This window comes from Aspergillus ochraceoroseus, assembly GCF_002846915.1.
Source record: "Aspergillus ochraceoroseus IBT 24754 chromosome Unknown P175scaffold_5, whole genome shotgun sequence".
NCBI classification, from domain to species: domain Eukaryota; kingdom Fungi; phylum Ascomycota; class Eurotiomycetes; order Eurotiales; family Aspergillaceae; genus Aspergillus; species Aspergillus ochraceoroseus.
This window is the reverse complement of record NW_024468480.1, coordinates 2197185-2215275: the sequence shown is the minus strand read 5'-3', so window position 1 is coordinate 2215275 and position 18091 is coordinate 2197185. Positions and strand designations below refer to the sequence as shown.

General features: G+C 49.2%; 9 protein-coding genes across 9 annotated transcripts; 6 read left to right on the top strand and 3 right to left on the bottom strand.

Moving 5' to 3' along the window:
• Positions 1-1420: 1420 nt before the first annotated feature.
• Positions 1421-4941, top strand: exg9 (putative exo-beta-1,3-glucanase; the record flags this gene model as incomplete). The annotated part of the gene is made up of 7 exons (XM_040895475.1): positions 1421-1575; positions 1646-1941; positions 1994-2412; positions 2468-2842; positions 2902-3378; positions 3441-4538; positions 4597-4941. 7 exons carry the CDS (start codon positions 1421-1423, stop codon positions 4939-4941), a joined length of 3165 nt encoding a protein of 1054 aa, XP_040751781.1.
• A 341-nt stretch (positions 4942-5282) lies between these two features.
• On the bottom strand, positions 5283-6742 carry P175DRAFT_0524620 (uncharacterized protein; the record flags this gene model as incomplete). Its single annotated transcript, XM_040899380.1, has 1 exon — positions 5283-6742. One exon carries the CDS (start codon positions 6740-6742, stop codon positions 5300-5302), a length of 1443 nt encoding a protein of 480 aa, XP_040751780.1. The 3' UTR covers positions 5283-5299.
• Positions 6743-7061: 319 nt separating this feature from the next.
• On the top strand, positions 7062-8173 carry P175DRAFT_0558571 (LysM peptidoglycan-binding domain-containing protein; the record flags this gene model as incomplete). Its single annotated transcript, XM_040900848.1, has 2 exons — positions 7062-7662; positions 8005-8173. The coding sequence occupies exons 1-2, from the start codon at positions 7079-7081 to the stop codon at positions 8171-8173; spliced, it is 753 nt and encodes a 250-aa protein (XP_040751779.1). The 5' UTR covers positions 7062-7078.
• Positions 8174-8799: 626 nt separating this feature from the next.
• P175DRAFT_0440011 (uncharacterized protein) lies at positions 8800-9352 on the top strand (the record flags this gene model as incomplete). The annotated part of the gene is made up of 3 exons (XM_040894001.1): positions 8800-8851; positions 8909-9052; positions 9114-9352. 3 exons carry the CDS (start codon positions 8800-8802, stop codon positions 9350-9352), a joined length of 435 nt encoding a protein of 144 aa, XP_040751778.1.
• Positions 9353-9668: 316 nt separating this feature from the next.
• On the top strand, positions 9669-11844 carry P175DRAFT_0461186 (uncharacterized protein). Its single transcript, XM_040894757.1, has 10 exons — positions 9669-10055; positions 10125-10138; positions 10192-10264; positions 10313-10644; positions 10698-10841; positions 10890-11104; positions 11156-11353; positions 11409-11436; positions 11492-11607; positions 11658-11844. The coding sequence occupies exons 1-10, from the start codon at positions 9877-9879 to the stop codon at positions 11739-11741; spliced, it is 1383 nt and encodes a 460-aa protein (XP_040751777.1). The 5' UTR covers positions 9669-9876; the 3' UTR covers positions 11742-11844.
• Positions 11845-12503: 659 nt separating this feature from the next.
• On the top strand, positions 12504-12904 carry P175DRAFT_0533387 (uncharacterized protein; the record flags this gene model as incomplete). The annotated part of the gene is made up of 2 exons (XM_040900051.1): positions 12504-12657; positions 12735-12904. The coding sequence occupies 2 exons, from the start codon at positions 12504-12506 to the stop codon at positions 12902-12904; spliced, it is 324 nt and encodes a 107-aa protein (XP_040751776.1).
• A 430-nt stretch (positions 12905-13334) lies between these two features.
• On the bottom strand, positions 13335-15326 carry P175DRAFT_0533386 (ferric reductase family protein; the record flags this gene model as incomplete). Its single annotated transcript, XM_040900050.1, has 1 exon — positions 13335-15326. The coding sequence occupies one exon, from the start codon at positions 15324-15326 to the stop codon at positions 13335-13337; it is 1992 nt and encodes a 663-aa protein (XP_040751775.1).
• Positions 15327-15926: 600 nt separating this feature from the next.
• P175DRAFT_0411976 (high-affinity Cu transporter CTR3) lies at positions 15927-16418 on the top strand (the record flags this gene model as incomplete). Its single annotated transcript, XM_040893058.1, has 2 exons — positions 15927-15957; positions 16018-16418. Coding segments are annotated over 2 exons (432 nt in total), but the record flags the coding sequence as incomplete, so codon positions are not given.
• Positions 16419-16567: 149 nt separating this feature from the next.
• On the bottom strand, positions 16568-17445 carry P175DRAFT_0502518 (aegerolysin family protein). Its single transcript, XM_040897403.1, has 2 exons — positions 17323-17445; positions 16568-17257 (listed from the first exon to the last, which is right to left on the bottom strand). Exons 1-2 carry the CDS (start codon positions 17406-17408, stop codon positions 16936-16938), a joined length of 408 nt encoding a protein of 135 aa, XP_040751773.1. The 5' UTR covers positions 17409-17445; the 3' UTR covers positions 16568-16935.
• Positions 17446-18091: the final 646 nt, after the last annotated feature.

The following is an 18091-nucleotide window of genomic DNA, read 5'->3' as shown; positions in this document are numbered from 1 at the left end:
ACATATCCTTGCCTCCTGGCACGAATATTGAGTAGCACGGTTATTATGAACCCGGTAGATTAGAATTAATTAGTTTTCGAATAGGACCCGGCCACGGCACTGGACACAGGGAGTCCCGCTGCGCTTATAATGCTGATCTCGCACCGTTTTGAGGATTCTCTGCTTTACTATGTATACAACGGCCGTGCAATATAGGGCTGTGGCACTGGGTTGCAACCAGATTGGCCAACGTAGTTTAATGATCCAGATGAATCTGTCTGCTTATTCAAAAGCCCCACGGCCTTTGTCATTCACACTCTTAGTTCAGCCCCTATAACTAATTCAATGTAACAGTCCGATTGTACGGAGTAAGCCCTAGCGGTCCTACCCTCATGAAACAGCCATGAATGGTAACCGAGGCTAAGGAAGTTTGCGCGACTAGACTGAATATATTGGTTTAATCTCCAGGTCTAGACATAGTTGTTGCATGACATGCATTAATGTTGGCGGAATGAAGGGAAGGAAACAAGTCACAAATCCAGCGCAATTGGAAGAGCGGAAATGTCCTCTTCACCCCATGATTCTGTAAGCAGTTTTAAAACAACTGTCCTGCATTTTGTCCCAGCTGAAGTGGCCCTGCACTAGATTCATATCAAGTCTAGAGCGGACCTGTGGATCATCCCGCCAGGGTCGCGATTAGTTCTGATGCTTGATGATGCTCGATTAGTGCGCTCAGCTGAATATTTGAAATGCGGACTATGTAGTCTAGCAGATCTGGTCTGGAGGAAGATTCTTCATACTCGGGATATTGTCAGGGTTTGGTCTAGTCTGCCTAATGAAGCCAATCCAATGCACGCAATAAGCCCTGAGGAAACCCACATGCCACGACCCTTCCGATTCATTAACTAGTACCAGTATGATAGAATTGTACCCCTGACACTACGGCTGAACGGATATGAGTTAATATGAATTACCCTCGAAGAGTTCCAGTCAGGTAGCAATGTCTATACGCTAGCGGTCGGTCAATTATTGCCATACCTGATAGAGTACGCTAATTTTCTCTTCGAAGCTGTCCCCTGGTGCCAGCCCTCGGATACTAGCTACGACCTCAAGACTGCCTAAACGGGAAAATGGTTCTCTGGACGTGACCTAATGCTGCCCATGATCGGTACGAGGCCTCACGGTGACCTCCTGAAGTCATTTCCACCCTTTTATCTTCATACAAGTTCGATAAAGCTTGGATGACCACCAAAGCTTAGTGCTTATTCTATCAATGATGTACGGAGATTGAGCGAAGTTGATGAATCCATATAGTCTGTAGGTAATCTAAAATATAAATATAGAGTATATTCACGCCGTGCTATACTTGAGTTCTCCAAAAAAGAACAGAAGACTTTCATCACTCTTTTCTTCTTGCTTCTTCAAGACCAGGCTTGTCACAATGGCCAGACTTGGTTGGTTCTTGACACTCAGTCTCTCATTTTCGACCTTTTCTACAGCGTTCCCAGCTGGCACTCATTTTGAGGTTTCAAAAAACTTCAGTACTTTCAACGTTGAACAATGGGTTCCATCCCTGGACTACACTCCCCACAGAGGGTAAGCAAACTCTCTCCCTGCGCTGCTAACAAATGGGCAACGCAAGGTTTGGTTAACGCAATATGTATAGAGGTATTCCTTTCCCACTTCAAAATGCAAGCGCTCGACCGTGGGCTCAGCTTGCCCAAGCTCCTCGTGTCAAGAATATTACAAGCTACAGCTATAAAAGAGACAGTTGTGGCGGGCCAATTCCTGACAGTCCGAGCAAGTTCTGGTATGAGACGATTAGCCATAATGGACAGTCATCTTTCTTGGACTCGACATATAAGGATACCTATAGCGTTTTCCGTAATGTAGTAACCGACTTTGGGGCGGACAACACCGGTGCTACTGATGCTTCCGCAGCCATTCAGAAGGCTATCAATGGTATGTCCTCTACCTTGCGCGCATAGTGGAGGGATGGCTAACACTGCAGCAGCGGGTGCTTCTAATGGCCCAGACCGCACAAGCAACTCCATGGGCACTACAGGTCAACCTGCTCTCGTATACCTGCCCGCGGGTACATATCTGCTAGAGAGTAGCTTGCAGCTCTTTGTCGGTACGGTCATTGTTGGTGATGCCCTGAATCCTCCTACCCTCAAGGCTAGCTCGAGCTTCAGCACCAATCATATAATATTCGGCAAGGATCCGAATCAGGGTGGTACCGTGAACTTTTACATCGGGTTCAAGAATGTGATTATCGATTCTACGAGCATTCCTGCATCGACTTCCGTTGCGCTGCTTGACTGGACAGTTTCGCAAGCTACGCAGCTGACGAATGTTGTCTTTAACATGCCTGATAATTCAAACCATGTTGGTGTGACCAGCCAGTATGATTCGAACAGCAATATTATTCTTGTAAGCTTGCGAGACCACTGTTCGCTAATGGGGGCTTTTTACTGATGAATGCCAGAATGACCTCACCTTCTATGGTGGTTCCATTGGTCTGGAGCTAAGCGGGCAGCAGTGGATCCTGAAAGGTATCAAGATCAACGGCGCGAACGTCGGCATCAAGGCTGGCGGGTTCCAGCTCGTTTGCCTAGACTGCAACTTCCAGAACGGCGCGACAGGCATTGACGCCAGTGGGATTTCTGGATCCCTGACGGTGATTGACTCCAGTGGCAGCGCCTTGGGGAACATGATTATCTCCTCCAATGCGGGTGGGAGTGCACAAAATTCAATCATCCTGGATAACGTACAATGCACCAACAGCGGCAGCACTGTTTCGCTCAATGGTAATGCGGTTCTCACAGGCTCTGTCACAAACACCTGGGTGCATGGAAACATGGTCAGTCGCAATCTACCTTCCCGTGTGTCTTATAGATGCCATTACTCACGTTGTACTAGTATTCGGGCGGAAGTACCTCCCCTATTAACGAACAGGGTCTCGGGGTTACCACTGCTCGTACAGATGCCTTGCTCGGTTCCGATTCTAAGTACTTTACTATGGCCCCGCCAACTTACAGCCAATATTCATCCGGCCAATTTATCAACATCAAGAGCGTGAGCGGCTATCCTGTCATGGGAGACGGGGCTACGGATGACACAACGAATATCAATGCGATTCTCTCTCAGTATGCCGGTTGCAAGATCGTCTACTTCCCCGCTGGAACGTATATTGTAACAGGGACTATATTCGTGCCTGCTGGATCTATTATAGTCGGAGATGCATATGCTTCAGCTATTAGTGCAACTGGCTCAAACTTCTGGAATCCTAATGCCCCGACCAGTATGGTCAAAGTTGGCAATCCCGGCGACGTAGGAGTGGCCCAGTTCACAGACATGCTGTTCACAGTAGCAGATGTCCTGCAGGGTTGCAAAATGGTAAGAAATGACTAAACCTTCCCCTTATATTCACAGCTAAAAAAAACCCCCCTACGCCCTAGGTCGAGGTAAACATCGCTGGTTCATCTCCCGGAGACGTTGGCTTCTGGAACACGCATTTCCGTATTGGCGGTGCGGTAGGGTCTAAAGTACAGACCAACTGCTATGGCACCGCAGATGAATGTAAAGCTGCCTGGGGAGTCCTTCATCTCACCAACACATCGTCCGCCTACATCGAAAACATGTGGGGTTGGACTGCGGACCACAATCTAGACGGAGCCAGTCAGACTACAACTATCGCGACTGGCCGTGGTCTCCTGGTGGAAGCAACCAAAGGGACTTGGTTGGTGGGAACCGCTATGGAACACCACACACTTTATCAGTATAACTTCGAGTACGCAGAAAACGTTTTTTCTGCCTTCCAACAGAGTGAAACCCCTTACTGGCAGGGCTGGGGAAGTCCCGAACTTGCTCCCACGCCATGGTCCGACAACCTGATTGCTAGCGACCCCAGCTTCAGCAATTGCGACGCCAGTGATGCCGGATGCCGGATGGCTTTCTTTGAGCGGATCCGCGGTTCCTCCAACCTGTTCCTTTATGGCGGGTGTGTTTGGGCCTTCTTCAACCACGGCGGTAGCTGTAACGGGGACTGCCAGGCCAACGCCATCCGAATCCTCTCATCGTCCGGCTCGATCTATCTCTACGGCACGAACGTCAAATCTATCAGTAACATTGTGCTCGAAAATACCGTGGCCGCGGCCACAGAAAGTGTCAACTCCGGAGGCTGGGGTGGAGTTGTCGCTGCCTATCTGCACAATACAGCTTCTAGTAGTTCCACGGGGAGTGGCAGTAGCAGCGGTGATGGAAACAGTGCCGTGGTCACAGGCAATGGACTGAACTGGTATAGTTCATCACTCACCGATGGCGCACCCGCTTATGAAGATCCCGAGTATTATTATTGCTTCGGCGGCCCTGCCGCTAACTTCCCACCGCTGGCGAACTGGATGGGATTCACCGCTATGTTTGACCTCAACCAGGAGACCTCAATGGCACAGGTTGAGTCCGGCCCCATTCAAGGAGACATATGGAACGCCATCGTGGAGGTGTCTGCTGCGGCTAAGGTGGATGCCCGGTTGGTCCTAGCTGTGGTTATGCAAGAGGTACGTGGGTGTAATTGCCGTCTTTCCTCTCAGCAGATAAACTAACTTCGCACCTCAGTCGAGCGGCAACGTATACGTTGGTTGCACCAACAACGGGGTTCAAAACTGCGGTCTCATGCAGGCTTACATTGGCTCTGTCTCGTTTGATGCCAACGACCCACAAGGCAGTATCACCCAGATGATTATCGACGGCACACAGGGCACCTCTCAAGGCGGCGGTCTGGTCCAATGGTTCAACTACGATAATGTTGGCGCTGATACGGCTGGGAACCCGTATAATGTGCTCCGTGGGTACAACTCGGGCAGCATCAACTTGAATGATTTGGATGATCCTCAGGATGCGACTGGTTCGTATGTGAGCGACATTGCAAATCGGTTGCAGGTAAGTCAACATGGATTCTGATGGTCAACTGGGGACTTTGCTAACCGTTCAAGGGATGGAATGGCAATGACGGCCATGGTTATAGAGCTGCTTGTGGGTGGTCCTCGTAGGACTATCAGAGCATGGATCAAGTATGAGAAACGGAGAAGAACCGTTCTATTTACTAGAGATTATTTTAATACTTGCACAATATAATAAAGGTAAGGGTGCTCATGGGGTGTTAATGCCCAATTTACATATCTTTACACCTTTTCCTTAGTTAGATAGTTGCATCTCATACAGAGAAATGTAGACGAAAATCGTTATATGTGAAAGAAACCATATCTGCTCATAAGATTAAACGCTCCTGGCAACGAAAGAGACACCGGGATAACTCCACTTAAACCTGATGCAATTGTATCTCATTACAATAGTGATATTGAAGAGACTTGCGCCGGTGGAACTTCTCCTCGAGCAAACAGTCCAGCACTTTTGTATAGTCCGCATTATACGTATCATGGCTCATGGCCCAGACAACTACACCTCCAAAGCCCAAGTCCCTCGCAGACTCCAGCTTTTTCTCCAGCGTTTCTCGGTCTTCATAGGCGATCCACTGGTGCTTATTCTGGGAAATACGGACGCCGGCGTCCGCATCTAAAACGCTATATTGAAGCGCTCTCGACCCCCAGTCATGTCTGTGGTACAGTCGGCCATGCGCTCGCTCGTGAAAGGCAGGGTCCATCAAATCCTGCACCTCCGAGTTCATTAGCATCCCCTGCTTCAAGCTGCTAAACCCTGGCGTTGCGCCGGAGAGAGCTGGGCAGCCAACATGAGTGCATTCCCGGTCCGCTGGGACCAAGGAGGCGCTGTACAACGCAATGCCAAAGTTTACATTGTCTGGCATAACATGATTCCTCCACAGGAGATCCATTGCCTCTTCCACCTGGGTCATATTCACGACCGGCCCGAGTGACTGGCCCTGCCACGTATCCCCCATCTGCAGTTGCGAATGTAAGTCCAGCGGCATTAGGTTGAAATAGTCGACGTATCTAGGCAGCCTTCGTAGGTTGTAATGATGCAAATTTGGCAGCGAAACAGGGAGTGTCATGCTCAATCCGTAGCGGCCACCGGTGAGTAACAACGCCGAACGGATGTTCTGCATTAATTTTGGTAGGTTCTCGTAGTCATCGGAGAACCCATCCGGGTGCTCCCAGTTGATGTCTACTCCATCTATGTCGTAGGTGGATATGAACGACGTGAGAGATCGGAGAAAGACAGTCTGATGCGCGTCTGAGCGGGCGAGTCGGGAAAATACAGAGGCATCGGGCTTGCTCCAGTCGTGTGGCGCCAGCCCACTGACAGTCACGAAGACTCTTAGATCAGGATCGTACTTCTTCCGCTGGGTGAATCTCTGGATTGCATTGGCGTGTGCAGCCGGGATTGGAACCACCTCGAAAGTAGTAGGGTCAATAGTGATGAAGGCCAGGTTCACGTGTGCGTATGTCGCGGATGGTAGCTCAAAGGCCGCCATTCTATTACAAGGCCTGTCTGCACTCCATAGCTCATAATAGCCAACGAAGCGTCTGAGATGGGAGGTTTTGCTCCGCGGCCTCGCGCGTGTACGGCAGTCAATGCAAGTATCCGCGCCGCAGTATTCAGGTCCTACTCCGCAAATCCCGGAATGGGAACAGCAGCCGCTTTGGCATGGATGCCGATCATCGCATGGGATTCCCCAGGGCTCTTGGATCACCTTGCTTTCATGGTGATCGGGATGGGAAAAGAGGGTTATGCCGGCCAGGGCAAGGATGCACCCTAGAAAGATGCATTTTTCGAATGTCCCCATGGCTGTCGCAAGCTAGAGAAAGAAAAGAACAAGACTGCGGACATTGAGCCGCGCCTGCTTTTACAGATTTGGACCCTGGGACGAAGCGGACTCTCATTTCGCTGTCTAATTTGCCCGTCGAATGTTGAATTGTCCATTGATTTATTTGATCCACTATGTTGGCGCGCCAAGGAGGCCGTCGGTCAATAGTAGATTTTAAGCCCAGGTTGTCTCACAGTTATTTCCGGTGTAAAATTGAAGATTTTATGGTTTTGTGGCCCATTTATTCTCTACTTGGTCCCAGGTCTTTCCTGACTCGATCTCCCACGTTAAAGATCCCGGTGACTGGCCTTCATCATGGGCATCCCTAGCGAGAGACTTGATTATACGATCAGAGCGATCCTGCCGAGGGTACGTGCGATTATCTACATCGCTCTCTCGATTGTTCTATCCATCAAGCTTATTCGACACATTCTACCGGACCCGCCTTATGAGTGGCGTCCTGAACCGAGCCCGCTCTGCGCAACGGAGCTTTACACAGTTCGAAACGGAGATACTTGCAATAGCATCTCCGTGATGCATAAGATCCCCTCCCACGGCCTCTGGGAAGGAAACAAGAACACCATCCCATGGTGCAATGTTATCCAGCCGGGGATGGTCTTGTGCCTTCCGCCCTCTTGCGATGTAGTTCATCAGCTGCAGCCAGGGGATACCTGTGAAAGCATTGAAATAGACCATGCGGATGTATTAAACGGCGCCACCTTTCTAAGCCTGAATCCATGGCTCCAGAATTACCAGGACTGTGAGAAACTCCATTTGAACCCAGAACTTGCTGGCACAGTATACTGTTTAGGTATCCAGGGAGGGTATTTTGGGAGTCCGCAGAATGCCTGGAATCCTGTATCACTGAAAAATATGAAAACCGGCGAGAGGGGAAGATAGTCAGACTATCTCGAAGTCTTTTTTCCCACTTGACGGGTTGGTTTATGCCAGAGAATGCATAATCCAAGGGTAAAAACCTTGCGATACCACCGCACAATGCTGCGGCTTAGAAAGCCAGTGCTGTTTAATACAACATATTGCTAGAGTCATTTCGCAGAAAACTTATTGAGCCGAGGATGTAAAGGACTTTAGTATTCTATCATAGAATCCTAGTTTGCCCGGGTCAATGTACACCTTCATTGCATACGGCAAATCCCTGCATGTCAGGGTTGAGAAGAACTTCAGATCGTTTTCCATCTTTCTTCAGCTTTTTCTCCCATTGCTGGACACAGCTGGCATAGTGGGCTCTCTCCTCGAGGCAACGCTTTCGGTCTGGATCCTTGTGTTGCCCATGCTTTAAAAAAGTCGGTTGCTGTTGCGAACGGTCCGCCTAACTTTGGAAGCGGCCCAATGTTAAAAGGAACTATCAGCCCGGCGAGTAATAGAACCGATTTTTGGCATTCTCACTGAAGCGGTTTCCACCTTTAGAATGGGTGAGTATGCATCGAGGAGATTGCTGAACACGCATACCTGAATCCTTGCAACTTCCGTGAAGAAGGTCTCCCTTCTCTCGAATTTTACGACTTGACAGATCAACAAAACCCGAATTTTGTATATGTTTATTAATGAGTATCTGTCATGCAAATCATTCTTTGAAAGGCAATATGCAGTCCACGATAATAGTTGTCCAGCAGTATACGCATCTCATTTCACTCAACTCACCTAAACACATGCTATAATCACCAATTATCACATCCCACGTCGACGCAATCAGCCCAGGTCAAGTTACCGTCAACTCACTTCGATTTGTCTATCCTCCTTGAGATCATGTTTCCTGACTTCCAAGCTGTGAGACCTGCCGTATCCCTGCGCTCTTGGCCGACCTGTTTCCAGACTTCTCATATGCCAGGATCAGGCTTCACTTCGTATTTCGATGGTCATCTGCATTTGAACTGCCAATCGATTCCACGGGGCTGAGACATTGCCGGCCATGGTTCAAGAGTACCATATATAAAAGCTGCTTCCATTTCTTGGTTGGAGAACTTGAAGCATACTTGAACCTGTCCCTATAGTTTGATATACGACTAAATTAAACCATGCATTTCCCCAAATCACTCGCCGTGGTTCTTATCCAGCTCACTCTGGGATGTAGGTTATATCGTGTCGTAAACATATCCTACCACGCTAACTGTATTCTCACGATAGCCGTGTCTCCTGCAGCAGCAACAGGTTGCGGTGAGTACGATGCTTGCATTGGCACTGAATACTGTGCAACCAAGACATTCACCACGCCCGTCTCCACGATTATCACTACCTGCCTACCTACGGCGACTTGCCTAGGGGTTTATGGTAAGTAGAAGTGATTCCCGAGCCTCTCCCAGACTATAAACAGGCCTAACTTGGCTTTTAGAGGGCTGTAGTTTTGGGGGCGGGATGACGTGCTGCTCGGGATACTGCGCAGCTACCAGGTGTCGCAGCACGGATACAGACTGGCCAAACTGTTCGGAGGATATGGGCGCTTGTATTGCAGATGAAAACTGCTGCTACGGGAACCAATGTGTGGATGGGCTCTGCATTCGACCTCCATATTCGTCCACGCAGACTATGACTACGTCTTCGCCGACATCTGTTTGTTATTCTGATACCTAACAATATTATAACCTATCTACCGTCATTCACTCCTTTCACCTATTCAGCCGAGGCAGGACCAGTTGACAGACGCTGAATTCCACAATAGGAAGGTACTGGTTTCTCCGCCCGAATAGGAAAGAGCGATCTGGGCGGCGTGTATTATTAGTCAGCAGGCTCTTGGCACCTTCCCGCTTCGGGCGGAATTGGGCATTTCCTTTCCGCTACTTCACATGATTGGCTTCCGCTTCCGGGCCCTAATCTGAACAAGAGCCAAATGTTTTCGGTAATTAGGTAACATCAAGAGACAAAAAGTCTTGGGTCACACAGAGAGATGCCCAGAATGACAGTTTTTCAGCTTAAATCCGGGGGAGCGGATGATTTTACTGCACTTGGTTCTACGACGAGCTTTAGTTCTGTTAGTCGGTAGTATTCATATACGTATTGACTATTACCGTTTGCAACTTGATCTCTTTTTGGCTTGGATGAGCTCTGTGGACATCCGAACAGACCTGGGATCTCCGCAAGTTTTGAAGCTGTGAGTCATGAGTCCAAGTGCTCATCCAAGCCTTGACGCCGTCCCACGACAGGATGCGTCTCCTGAAGTGCAACATCATTACAAGCAGGGAGATGAAGAAACCAATTATGACAAGAAGCCTGTTTATCAGGATGCCTTTGGAGACGAACAGTATGCGGAGATCAGGTACAAGGTGTTGAGCTGGTGGTATGTATTCTCAGACTAATTGAGCTATCATTCGATCGCTAATGTGTCTGCCTCTCTCTATGTGTATAGGCAAGCTGGGTTCCGTAAGTGATTGGTATTTGTCTTGTATTGACTATGGCTCAAGTTTATTTTCCAGTCATGGTCGCGGAAACCGTCTCGATTGGTATTCTTTCATTGCCCGCCGTGGTGGCTTCATTAGGTCTCGTGCCGTATGTCCCTCATGAACTATTCTATACGCCTTCAAACTAACCCTGTAGTGCTATTATCCTCCTTCTTGGCCTAGGTGTCATTTCTACCTATACAGGCTATACTATTGGCCAGTTCAGATGGGCGTACCCCCACGTCCAGAGCATGGCTGATGCTGGTGAGGTATTGCTGGGGAAATTTGGTCGTGAGCTCTTCGGCATGGGCCAATGGCTCCTGATTGTATTCGTCATGGCGAGTCATCTGTTAACCTTCACTGTTGCGATGAATTCCATCACGGATCACGGCACATGCTCGATTGTCTTTGGCGTCGTCGGGCTAGCTATCTCGTACATCCTATGCCTGCCGCGGACCGCCGCGAAAGTCTCCTACCTCTCCATTGGATGTGAGTTTCCTTCTTGAACCTTTCATATACCGCATAGCTAATATCTCCAACAGCATTTCTTAGTGTGTTCTCAGCCGTCATGATCGTGGTTGTCGCTGTGGGCGTTGAGCGCCCCTGGAAAGGAGGCATCAATGCTGTGGCTGACACTAACCTATACCATGCCTTTTTGGCCGTCTGCAACATCGTCTTTTCATTCTGTAAGTCAGAATCCTTTCATAAAAGACTATCCTGCTAATGTTTCTCAGCCGGACACGTTGCCTTCTTTAGTTTTATTGCCGAATTGAAAGATCCCAGAGAGTACCCCAAGTCTCTCTTCCTTCTCCAAGGCACCGACACATGCTTGTATATTGTCAGTTCGGTTGTAATTTACTACTACGCGGGGCCTGGCGTAACATCGCCTGCGTTGGGTTCTGCTAGCCCTCTGATTGGCAAAATTGCATATGGGATCGCCCTTCCAACAGTGAGTACTCACCCATCCAACTTGATAAAGAACACCCATCTCACTCCTTAGATCATCATCGGCGGCGTTGTCAACGGCCACGTGGCCTGCAAGTACGTCTACGTCCGCATCTTCCGTAATAGCGATCGTATGCACAAGAAAGATTTCATTGCCGTCGGATCTTGGGTTCTCATCGGCTTCATAACCTGGGTAGTGGCGTGGATTATCGCATCCGCTATTCCAGTCTTCAACAATCTTTTGGGTCTTATTGTATGTGTCATGCTTGTTCTCCGGGTTCAAGGGGCTCACTAACAGACTGCTCCAGGCCTCTCTGTTTGCCAGTTGGTTTACCTGTACGCTATGCCTCCTCCTTTCTCTTCCGGGGAATGTACTGCTGACTCTTTCCAGATGGATTCAGCGGCATTTTCTGGCTCTACCTAAACTGGGATCGACTGTTCTCGACGCCAACCAAGATATTCCTCACTATTGTCAATTTTGCGATGATTGGCATTGCAGCTTGCATTGTAAGATTTCCCCTATGCCTCAATTTACCTACCGACCTGACCATTCGTAGTGCGGCCTAGGTTTGTACGTCTCTGGCAAGGCTTTACATGACAGCCCAAGCGGTTCGAGTTTTTCTTGTGCAAACAATGCATAAAGCGTTGTAAATAGATTTGACGTGATTATTTGGAGGATAGGTATAACATTTTGTACTTTATATATTCGTGTTTCTTGGCATGGGCTGCTTTCGGGCAAGGGATAAGGAATCAACAAGATATTCTAGGTTCCGCTCGCGTGATACTAAATTTATAGCCACCGATCCAATCTGATTATACCTCCAGAGTTAATTGCATCTTTGACCAGCAGCCTCCATTTACATAGAATCCTACCTTTGCAGGAAGCTATGTCAGCCTCACTGATACACCTTTGTAAAGAATTCACATACACCTACTCCATGATGAAGACAGGTAGATAGTATTATTTGCGGTTAAATTTATATAATTGTAATTCAATTCTTTTACTTTAACTGTCCCACGATATATATCTATCCATTGATCAATCCAATGCGGGGAATTGGATAGCATTAAAATTATTTTATGGCAAATTAGGGCACAGAAAATGTGAGCATGCTTCGCGCTAGTTACGCGGTCAGCAATTCATTTTACTCAAAACTTACTACCCAAGTGCCTATTTCATTCTATCTTATTCAATATCCAGAATGAAAGCACGTATGCCCTATGATGATGCTGCATGGGAAAGGAAAAAAGCACCGATATTTATGAGGCCTGGCCGGATCACCTGCTTGATGACAACAACATCTATAATGAAATTGGAATGTTTCTTGCCAAACACTATACGCATCTTAATCACAAGGATTTCACTCCCGTTCAAGATTGGCGGTTTCAATTTTAGCCTCGGGATGACATTTACCAATAACAGCGGCGCTGTCATCCGCCTCCCAATCCCTGGTGCCATCATGTTTCCCGAAGAAAAAGTCCGGAACGAGGTCTCAACCCTGCGATTCATCCGGGAGAGTGATACATCGGCCTCTGTCCTATTCCATGGACGAAATCGTGCAACTGGGGACGCTACCCCGAGCGAAACTACGACTCCAGACCTTGCTCAAGGCGATGGATGACTCGCTGCGAAGAGGCCGCAATCCGGACGGGTCGGCTGCTGGAGAATCAGCGGATTTCTGGCCGCCTGCGAGACAGTTGGGAGAGCGGAGACTTTTGGATCATGTACGCTGCGCGGAATAATTTCGCCTTCGACGCGAGATACCGGCAGAAGAGTGACGAACGGGTTTTTCGGGCCGGCTAAGCTGTCTTGACCCCGACGATATCTGGAAGGAGAGACTGGATCTCTTGGAACTCTACTTTGCTTCTCGAACATTCACTGTTTTGTCCGAAAATCCGCTTTATGTGCGGTTCAATTACCATTGCGAGGCCAATCAAGATACCATTAAACGTCTTTTAAGATTATTGTTCCGCACTACGAAATCAAGATAGGAACAAATCCGCGAAGGCGGAAAACTTCCCGACTCGGCTTGCATGCCAAGACGTGGGGGTATGCGCTCATGTCTTGGCGTTGTCTTGGCGTGGATGGGAATTTCTCTCGCTCGGAGTGGAACATCCCGACGTGAGATTTTCCTGCTGATGGAGAGGTACGGGGGTATTGGCTCGCATGAAAAAATAATTCAAAACTCCTACCTAGTGTATATAGAATAAAATATTGAAATAAAAAAGGCTGCTCAGGATTCTAGACGGTCATCATGAATCAACTGGACGTCATATCGCTCATCACCACGCCACACATGGCCAGGCTGGTTACACGAGGCTACTGCGCTTCGAAGGTCCCGGATCATTGATAACGGACCGCTGGCCACAACCCGTGTTGGGCCGCTTACCGTGCGAGAAACAAACTCCGTCACCTGCGTCGCCAGGTCAGGATGTCTTGTGTGGCCGCTAGCCAGGGATGCAGACGATGAGAGTTCGTGAATAGCGAACGTCTCTGCTTTCATCTCGGAAGGCGATGAAGAGAGCGATGAGGGCCGCTCCCCTGCCACCGGGGCTTCTTTGGACTCCTCCAGTCGCGCAGGTTCCTGACTGATTGGCACGGCAGAGGTATCAACTTCTCCATCGCCACGGGTAACGAAGATGCGAATTCGGAAATTGGACACTTCGGCTGCCGCTTTCCGTAAGGGTTGCAGTTCGCACTCGATCCATTCCATGTCGGCTTTTCGGCGAATCGCCCAGATGAGTTCGACGATACCGCGGCGTGGCTGGTGCTGGGCGATGAGGGCCAGAAGCACCGGGAGCACGAAAGTCACCCCAGTGCCGCCTGCTACGCAAAGGACATTTATATCGTCTTCCAGATAGAAGTCTTCCCCTAGGATAGACAGCCCGTAGGGACCGGACAGAACAACGGACGTGCTTGCGTTCTCCTTTTGCTGTGCGATAGCCGCCAACCCCTTCGTCAGCCCCTTTCTGCTGCGGATGATATATGTGTGGTCTTGAGTCTTGGGATTCTGTCCAGGGACATTGCATGGCGTCATGGGGTGGCTTTGCCAGATGCTGAGCTCCGGGAAGCATAGGAAATAGTGTTGGCCGATCTGCCACTCGTCATGGTTATGGTCAAAGTCTAGACGAATCACGTCTCCGTCGTGGGTGCGCGGAAAGAATGCCATGCGCGCTCTGGGGATATGCAGACCAAAGGCAGAGGTAGTGTGCGGAGTATTCCGGTGGTGGAGTACTAGGGTCCGCGCAAGGCGAACTCCTCGATCGAAGAACCACACGGTAAGCGACGCAATCATCCAGCATGATAGCTGTGACCAGTGCCCCCAGCAAGCGCCGATATACAGCATGGCAACGACGTAGTGTGCCTTGCGGAAGAACTCATATCCAGTCAGCCGGATCCCCCATTGGGTACTGAAGGCGACGAGGAACGACAGGAAGATCATGGCCACAACCCCCCAGATAATATAAACCTGCGCGATGAATGCGTCCCATACGGTCGGCTGGGGCTGGTAGAGCCGGGCTTCCACGATGGTCCAACCGAGGGTATGGAGAGCGGACTGGATGAAAATAAGGTAGCCCAGCCAACGATGCAAGAACATAAAATGGTGGTATGGAATGCCAGTGACAAGAGAGAGCAGGGATTCACGGCTCGAGAGGAGCACAGACAAGGGAGTGAGGGCAAATGCGAACACGCCAATGCGATCAGACCAAGGTCCCAGCCCAGTCCGTGTATTATAGAGGCCGGGGGTATTTTTCACTGGAGTGACCCACGTCTTGTATACAATACCGGCAAAGGTGAAGATGGTCAGATATCCCGTCAGGATAACAAGAACCAAAATCTGTAGCCGGGTGGTGTGCCCAAACAGGCCGGTGAAGCTCTCCGGTAGCAGATACCGGCGGCCCAATGCCTTGGCCGAGGTTCCCAGGCGGTAGAATGCATTTTGGCGGGGCCGTGAGCCTTCCAGGAGCTGTTCCTTGGAAGAAGTAGTCACTCGTGTCAAAGGGAAAAGATGTCGGCCTAGCACCCACAGGAAAAGGATTCCCAAGATGACCGCCCATAGGATGAAGCTATAGAGCATACCAACATCGTGTGCGTCGTAGACCGCATCGAGGTACTCGCAGGACCCCGCATCATTCAGACATGGGACCTGCCGGGGGCTATACCCCCAGTGATACTCCAGCGCAGAGTCCTCGGAGAAATCCTGAATATGACGGGGGGGCAGCATAATGATCGCAGGTTCATGGCGAAGCAGGAATTCTTAGCGCGAGTGCCGTGGAAAGACTGGTGAACACTTCGGTAGCTCCTGAGGAACGTGGAGAGTGAAGTTATATAGGTTATATAGCTGGCTGTTTACTATATGAGTATGTACATACGTCAATGGCCAACAGCGCGGGAATGTTTCAAATCTGCTCCCTGGTGGATGTCTGAGCACATTAGGGCTGTGGAAGAACTGGCGATTGGCCGGGAATAACCTGCCAAGAGAGAAAATAATGTGCTCAAATCTGCTTTCAGGCCCACTGATTACCCCTATTTTGAACATCCTGTTTGATATTAATTTTGTAAGGTATCGCGCTCATTTATAGGAGTCAGTTTCCTCTCGGAGGGTTGTTTCTCGATTTGCTACTCCGAGAATGACAGCCATGAGTAATATGACCATGACCAGCACCACATCCGCTGCTTCCGCGACGAGCACCTCCAGCTCACACGATATGTCCAGCATGTCCATGGGGGGGAGCTCTAATTCCTCGTCATGCTCGGTGGACGTACGTATAACCGTCCACTTCTAGTAATAGTTATACGCCATGATTTGACTAAACCGTCGCAGATGCTCTGGAACTGGAACGTGATAGACACTTGTAACTCACCCCGGTAGCTCTTTCATCGGTAAAACTGTTATTAATTTATCCATGAATTAGGTTTCCTTTCCTCTTCATGGCACGTCACAACCCAGGGCATGTTCGCTGTCTCGTGCATCGGAGCAGCTCTCCTAGGCGTATCACTGGAATTCCTCCGTCGGGTCAGTAAAGACTATGAGGAGAGCATCATACGCCAGTTCCAACGATATGCTGCTGCCCAAATGGACAGCGAGATCTCTCCATTCGTGTGCGGTGCACCTCCCACATACATCACTTATCGAGCGAGCCCACTGCAGCAAATCATTCGCGCCGTGCTGCATCTTGCGCAGTTTGCCGTTGCGTACATCACCATGCTTATTGCGATGTATTACAATGGGTATATGATTATTTCAATCTTCCTCGGCGCATTTCTGGGGAAATTCCTCTTTGACTGGGGGCAGTATCGCATTGTTCTTGGGCAGACACCGGGGCCGGCTGGGTCGAATATGGTAGTCGAGGAGGAGGCCACCAAATGCTGTGGTTGAAAGCTGCACCTGGTAAAATTAAATGTTGTAAATAAGTCCAGCATTATCCAATGTACATACATGCATAATAGACTACTGTGCTGGTGGTGAAACCATGTATTGCCAAAGTCCAAGGTAAAGCCGTGGATGTCAATGACTACGTTTGACTCGGTGAGATTTATCAACTTCCTCTGTATCGCAGGGAGCGGAAGATATACGGTATACCAGGGGCCACGCATTCACAATCAGCATGTTCGGCGGCCAGTGCAGCCCAAAAACCATTCCATCACACGCAAATGCCCTGTATTCATATGCAACTACCTGGGATAACGAGTACATATGCCTCCCGAATATCTGTAAGCGCTCGATTTGAGTGGCTTCCTCCTGCTTCCTTCATTTCAGGGCAAAACATTCAAAAAGCAAACCGATACACAAGAGAAGGAAGCAAAGAGGCTCGGGAGGTGCGAATGGATAGTTATTTCTTTTTCTTGTCTGCAGCGGAAATGTCGATGAAAACATGTCCCAGTGGGCCAGCCGCTGGGCTCCACCCACTGCATTCGATCTTGTAATCTTTATTACCGTCTACAACCTCGAAGGTATTCGCGGAGCTTGAGGATCGATTGTCCCAGTACAGCTCGCATATCTTGGAGTCGCCGTCGAACAGGTCCATCCATCCCTCACTTCCTCTTCTTCCACGGGCGCAAACCTCGCCGATGCCGTTGGCTGGGATGACAAGCTTGTCGACCTCGTTTTCGGTCATGGACTTGGCCTGGTCGTCGGGATTATGAAATTTGCCCCTAATGAAGGTAATCAGTACGGCCATGGCATATTCCTGCCAACTAGCGGGGTTGGCGAAACAGACAGGTCAATCAAAGAGTCCTTGACATTAATGCTGCCAGATTCAAGGCGGTCTCGGATATGAATCGAGACCCACTGAGATGGTTCCATCTTGCAAAGACTAAGTATTGGAGATTGAAGGGAGAGACAATTGAAGCAGTAGTCGTGAGGGAATGGGCCCATCAACACCAGGGAAATCAATCGGCTTATAAGCTTCTTCAAGCGGGTTCCGTGCTTATGCGGGGTAATGCCAATGAGGGTAGAGCCCTCACTTAGTGATGTCATGATTGGTATAACTAAAAGGAAAGAAGTCGCGTTCAAACACTCTTTTCAGCCATTAAGAGAATGTGGTGAGGTCATTGAGCATACGGGCACTTAGGGTTCCGGGATGTCTATAGGTTGGAGATCTTTGGATATCCAGAAAACAACCATGGGCCGTAACTCAGCTGATTGCGGGGAATGCTCCCCGTGGGCATTCTTTGTTGCAGAATACTCCGTATGCAATATAGAGTGGGAATCGAGTAGTCCTTTGCCAATTTAAAGCACACGCGGGTTTGAAAGGCAGGCGAAACCCTGGTCGAGAAGAGTGACCCGCAGAGAACCTAACTGAATGAATAGAGAGGTACTTCCAAGGTTGGTATGTCAATCATAAATCATATTATTATTATCTGCAAAGCTCGACGTACTGGGAGGGTATGTTGAATGTCGAACAGAGACAGTGTGCGTGGATCAAATAGCACAAGATGGAGCGTCTATCAAAAGCTATCAGTGGTCATTCTCTATCAATAATCAAC